The sequence below is a fragment of the Tupaia chinensis genome, unplaced genomic scaffold (assembly GCF_000334495.1).
Source record: "Tupaia chinensis unplaced genomic scaffold, TupChi_1.0 Scaffold149011_1, whole genome shotgun sequence".
In the NCBI taxonomy this organism is placed as follows: Eukaryota; Metazoa; Chordata; class Mammalia; order Scandentia; family Tupaiidae; genus Tupaia; species Tupaia belangeri.
The window spans coordinates 122,829-128,961 of NW_006208857.1; the positions used below are offsets into that span (position 1 = coordinate 122,829).

Sequence of the window (6,133 nt, forward strand, 5' to 3'; positions counted from 1 at the left end):
GCCCCCCCCCCCCCCCCGCCCACATGGGCCTGCCGGTTCTGGTAGGACTGAGAGGCCGGGACAGGGAGGAGATGGCGTCAGCAGCCTTGGACCCCGAACCCCTCCTGGGGCACACCGCCTCTGCCGCGTCCCTGCCTCCCACTGCCTACCCCGGCTGACCCTCTCTGACCCGACCGCTGTGGGCCTGGGCCCGTCCCCGGCCACTCACCTCCATGGGGTTCACAATAATGGTGAGGGCTGAGTCATCCCAGAAGAGGTCCGGGTCCTTGGGGTCACTGGCGGCCCCCGGAGGCCCTGCAGCGCCTGAGACGCGGCGATGCAGGGAGTGGATGCGCACGAGGCCCAGGACGACCATGAGGGCCAGGAAGCCCACACACACCACGATGATGAGCGTGGCGGCGCTCGGGACCACTGCCGGGAGAGCAGAGCGGGCATGGCGGGGCTGCCCATGCCCCAGGGTGCTGGGACGCGCGCGAGGGCGAGGAGGGGCTCTTCCAGCAGAGCTGGACCAAGGTGGCCACACCCCACATGGGGCCAGGCTCCTGCGGGCCCCTGCCCACCTCCACCGGCCACCTCCCAACCTGCTCGCACAGAGGGAGGAAAGGAACATGCCACCAGGGAAGATGCGGCCAGGCAGGGGAGCCCTGGAGTTAGAGAAGACAGGTCCGTGGTGGCCTGAAGAGGGTCTGGGGAAAGGCAAATGCCGGGAGGGCAGAGGGAGGCAGAGCAGCTGCAGCAATGGGACAGGACAGGTGCAGGTGGGCAGGGAGGCCGCTGGAGGGAGAGAGGGTCCCAGCCCCGCCATGGCATGGCCTGCCCTGTGCAGCAGATGAGGGTGGGCAAGAACTGGGATCTTCTGGTGTTTGCCTGTGGCTTCGCAGAGACCAGTGAGCCCAGGAGAGAGATGTGCAATGCCCAGCGAGGGAAATAGGAACTTGAAAGGCGCAAGAAAGAGGTTTGAGCCTGGCCTGGCTTCCAGGAAGGAGGTGGCAAGGAGCTGGCACCCGGCCAGAGGACAGGGCCTCCTTCGCTCACCCACCTGGACCAAGCTCGCTCCTGCTCTGTGGCATCTCCCTTCTCCTCGTGGGCTTGGGGCTCCTGGACATCAGGGGCTTCGGCTCCTCCTGCACCTGCCCCCCAGGTGTATCCACCTGCCCCTGGCCCCTCCCATGCCTCGGGCCCTGCAGCCTCACTCGGATGCCCAAGTTCAGGGGGGCATGGACCCTGAAGGGCAGTGAGACACAGAAGGGGGCGTGCACTCTCACTCGGACCTTGGAGCTGATGGGGGCACAGCAGACGTGCATGCACAGGTACAAGCCCAGGAAGACCGTGCGGGCACACAGCTGGACAAAGGCAGCCACACCCCACAGCCGAGCCAGGCGCCCGCAGACCCGTACGCCCGCCTCCACCAGCCACCTCCCAACCTGCTCACACAGCGGGACTAAGGGAATGTGCGTGAGGGCCTCCAGCAAGGCGCAGTAGAGCCATATGTGCAGCGTCACCCAGCTTCCTGCCAGCTGGGCCGACCAGGCGATCACCCGGAGGAAGACATAAACGCCATAGATGTGGGCAGTGAGGGCCACCGAGCGGGCAGCCGTGAGCGCCACCCTGGCCCACTCCCAGACCCAGCCACACAGCGCTCGGAGAAGGCTGAGGAGGCCAAATGGGAAAGCCCACAGCCCCAGGGCCAGCACACGCAGGCAGAGACCCCACGCCCACGCCCCCATGCCCCAGACCCCCACAGACAGCTGGGTCGCTGCAGCCCACATGGTGCGCACCCCTGACCACCTTTGTGTGTACAGTGGCTTGACCCTGGGCAGTCCAGCAGCTGAGGGCCTAGTCCCTGTATGTGCGCCCTGAACACACACACAGGGCAGCCGCCGCACAAGCAAGCCCCTGGGGACACGCCCACACACGTTACGTCCCAGTCCAGCCCTGAATTTACCTACAGCCTGAGACTCACACATCAGGAGACAGAGCCGAGCACAGACAAGCACAGGCCCTGCGCCCCAGCACGCGCCCCGGCAGCCGGCACACTCACGCACCGCACGCTCCAGGGCCCATCAGGTGTGTTAGCACGCCCTGCCCGGCCAGGCCAGCTAGCCACACGCCTCCTGGAGGCCGCCCCGATGGCTCTCGGCCAAGTTGGTCCCCATCCTGACCCGACCTCTGACTCACTTGGACTCACTTGCCAAGGAGAGCTGGCTGTGTGGGGGCAGGACAGGCTGGCCCCAGGGCATACACAGGCCTGGCTGGGCCGGCATTTCTCAACTTCCTGCCCACCTGCAGGGCCTCGTCCCTCCCAGGTCTCCACGCCACCGACAGGGCCCAGGAGCAGTGACCCACGGGCAGACAGCCCCTGAGAGGAACAGCGATCCCACCCTCCGAGTGGAGACCACGGCCGGAGAACTTGCTCTAGAGGCATGAGGATCACAAGCCAAAGCCCTTGTTTGTGCCTTGCCCAAATTCATTGGTCCGGCAGAGCTCCTGGCTTGGTGAAGGAAATGACAGGAGGGGCCAGCAGGTGGTGTGGTGGTTAAGAACGCTGGACTCCCACATGAGGGTCAACCACGGTTCAAGTCCCAGACCTGGCAGCTTGCTTTCTCACTTTCCATCTCTCTCTCTTCTCTCTGTCCCTGTCTTGCTAAATTAAAATAAAATAAAGTTAAATAAAATAATTCTTTATTAAAAGAAAAAGAAATGACCATGAGAAAGGAAATGCAGACACTATCTGTAGGTAGTTAATTAGTTTAAGATGTTAGCTTAAGATGAGCTGGAAGGGGAACCAGCAGTTAGCATAAGGGCTATGTCGCTGGACTCCCACGTAGTCGACCGCAGTTCGCGTCCCAGACCTGGTGGCTTAAAACTCACACCAGGCACGAGTGCATGCGTGCCCAAGATCCCAAGAGGAGAATGGAGGAGAAGGAATTGTGGTGTGACCATCCCCCCTGGGGGGTGATTTCTCACTTTCTGTCTCTATGTCTCTCTCTCTCTGGTGAGCGCACGCGCCCTATAGCAAAAACCTCTCAAAAAAAAAAAAAAAAAGATGAGCTGGAAGGCCAGCGAGATGGGAGGATTTACAAATTAGCTACAGATAAAAATTAAGAATTTAAGAAGAACAATCGACCTTTCTTGCCACATTAGATCCACGCAGTTAACTCTGGCCTTGAATGACCCCCACGGCCATCATGGAGGGGTGTTTTAGTAAAGGCCCACGTGGCTGAAAGGACAGTGTGAACGCCCCACAAGGTGCCCTCCACACGACAGCCTCAGATACAGTGACTTCTCCCTTTTTCTTTCTTTCTTATTTATTTAGTTAGAGAGATTTTTGCTACAGAATGTGTGCGTTCGCCACAGAGACAGAGAGCCAGAGAGTGAGAAATCATCCCCCAGGGGGATGGCCACACTGCAGTCCCTTCTCCTCCATTCTCCTCTTGAGATTTTGGAGAAATTCAGCATGAGCTTTTTTGTTTTGTTTTTGTCTTTACACTAACCAGGGGTTTAATATGAGTGCAACCAGCACAGAAAAGCTTAAACTCAAAACTATAAAAACCAAAAGCAGAATGCCATGTGGTAGGCACTAAGGGCAGAGTGTCTGACCATCTGGCTTAGCCAGCCCCACAAATGAGAGCGACAAAGAGAAATCAGAGCAGCAAAGATTCATGCTAAACTGTGCACCTAGGGGATAGGGTATGTGTGTGACACCCAGAGAACCGCCAGGGAAGACCAGAGGGTCAGATCAGACCCTGCCTAGGACCTTCACCACAACTCAAGCCAAACCCGAGCTGCCCCCTGCGTGTACGGGGCCCTGCCCAGCAGGGAAGTGTGTGGAGTCTGGAGCAGGGCCATGCCCCTCCTTTCCTGGGATCAGACTGCGGTTGCCCCGGCCTGCTGGGCTAAGAACCGACACAGGCTCTGGCTACACACGCAGGCCGCCTGTGGAGAGGGGATGGGGCCCTTCCTAGCCATGGATGGGTCACTTCTTAGCCATGGTGCCGCCTCAGCCCCAGCCTGGCTGGCCCCAGCACTCTGTGCTTCCAGCAGCTGTGTAGACACGGCATCCTTAGCCACTTCGTGCCCATCCTGCCCACCTGGGGCCAGCACAACCCAGATAAGGCCACGGCAGGGCACTGGACGCCCAGGGACCACTACCTGGTACCAGAAGCGGTGCCAGCCAGCAGGCCCTGTGCTCAAACACTTGGAGAGAAACACTGGGTTGCCCAGCTTCATTCGTTGGCACAGCGGCTGCAGGGCAGCCCGAGCCCATTGGGACTCTAAGCTTGTCCCTAGCTAGGGCCATACGGCTGCCCTCCAGCTATAGTTTGGTGTGAGTATAAAGTCACTGGGTCCAGGACTCGAACTGTGGTTGACTATGTGTGGAGTCCAGCGACATAACCATTATGCCATTTGCTGGTCTCTTTTTTTCACTTTTTAAAAAATTGTGTTATACATGTACTCACTGGAGAGAGAAAGGGAAGTTGAGAAATCACCCCACCCCACCCCACTCCCACCCTGGGGAGATGACCATGTCAAAATCCCTTCTCCCTTCTCCTCTCAGGATTTTGGGCACACGTGCACGTGTGTCTGGTGTGTTTTTCAATCCATTGGGTCCGGGACCACACAGTCGGTCATGTTTTGATCACCACAGCACCGTGCTGACCCAGGGACAACTTCTTTCTATTCTCGGTCCCAGGGCTTCTCTTAAAATGCCCTTGGCTCTTATCATATGACTTTCCTAACTGTTCAAGTTTCCCTTTGCTTTTGCTACAAGGAAGCTCAGAGTCAGCAGAGTCAACATCGTGGCCCGTCGCAACTGCACAGTATCCATGGTGCGCACTTCATGACCGGATCCAATTGCCTGGCTTCATCCCATTCGCTCGTCATCACCTTTCCTTTTTACTCCCTGACTCACTTCCTTTCTTTACCCTATAGCTTTGCAGGTATTCCTACAGGTACCTGGAGCGGCTCAGGCTTGTAGGAAACCAAGTGGGGAAGTGGCTTCCAAGCTTGGCTGCCCGTTGGAATCGTGGGGACAGTTAAAAAGCACTGATGCCAGGCTCCTGCCCCCAGCCATTCTGATGTCACCGGTGTGGGACGTAACGGAAGCACCAAGTTCATCAAGCTCCCCGGGTGACTGTGCCGGGCACAGAGTTGGAGATGACAAGACGTCCCCACCATCTCGTTTCACTCCTCCCCACCTTAGGCCTTTCAACCATCAACTCCCTGGCCACCTGCCCACCCCCAGTTCTCCAATTCTCGTCCTCGTTCATGTCCATCCAAGATCCCGTCTGCCTGTCTAGGTCCACGCTGGAACTCTCCCCAGCCTTCCCTGGCTGTCCCAGCCCATACTGCTCTTTCCTCTCGGGTACACTCAGAGCCTTAGAGCAACGAGCCTCTGTCCCACTAGAGAGGGTTGTCTGTCACTGCTTAGATATCGCACAATAATAATTCTGCAACTTCAGTCCAGGGTTGGGAGACACAGGGAGGAAAGACCTCGAGGAGTCAGAAAAGGCATACAGGGGCCAGTGGGTTGTGGTTAAGTCATTGGCTCCCACACAACTGACTTGGCAGTTCAAGTCCCAGACTTGGTGGTTTGAAACACACACTGGGCTCAGGTGCACATGTGCCCACAATCCCAAGAAGAAAATGGAGGAGAAGGGATTGTAATATAGCCATCCCCTCTAGGGAGTGATTTCTCACTTTTCCTCTCTGTCTCTCTCCAGAGATCACACAAGCGCTATGGCAAAAACCTAAAAAGAGAGGGACCAGCAGTTAGCATAATGGCTATGTCGCTAGACTCCCATGTAGTCGACTGTGGTTCAAGTCCCAGACCCAGCGGCTTAAACTCACACTGGGTGTGTGTGCATGAGTGCCCAGGATCCCAAGAGGAGACTGGAAGAGAAGGGATTGCGACATGGCCATCCCCTCTGGGGGGTGATTTCTCGCTTTCTGTCTCTCTATCTCTGTCTTTCTGGCAAGTGCACGTGCCCTATAGGGAAAACCTCTCCAAAAAAAGAAAAAACAAAACAATCTAAAAAGAGAAAAAGAAAGGAAGGAAGGAAGGAAGGAAGGAAGGAAGGAAGGAAGGAAGAAAGAGAGAGAGAGAGAGAGAGAGAGAGAGAGAGAAAGAAAA

At 57.3% G+C, this 6,133-nt stretch overlaps 1 protein-coding gene across 1 annotated transcript in view; it reads right to left on the reverse strand.

Annotated features, from left to right (window-relative positions):
* Positions 1–6,133, reverse strand: part of CLSTN3 (calsyntenin 3) — a 33,477-nt gene that overhangs the window by 1,451 nt on the left and 25,893 nt on the right. Inside the window, exons 18-19 of the mRNA XM_006170773.3 lie at positions 209–411; positions 4–47 (exon numbers count right to left, since the gene is read on the reverse strand). Coding sequence (XP_006170835.1) covers positions 4–47; positions 209–411 — 247 coding nt within the window. The remainder of the gene's footprint in view (positions 1–3; positions 48–208; positions 412–6,133) is intronic.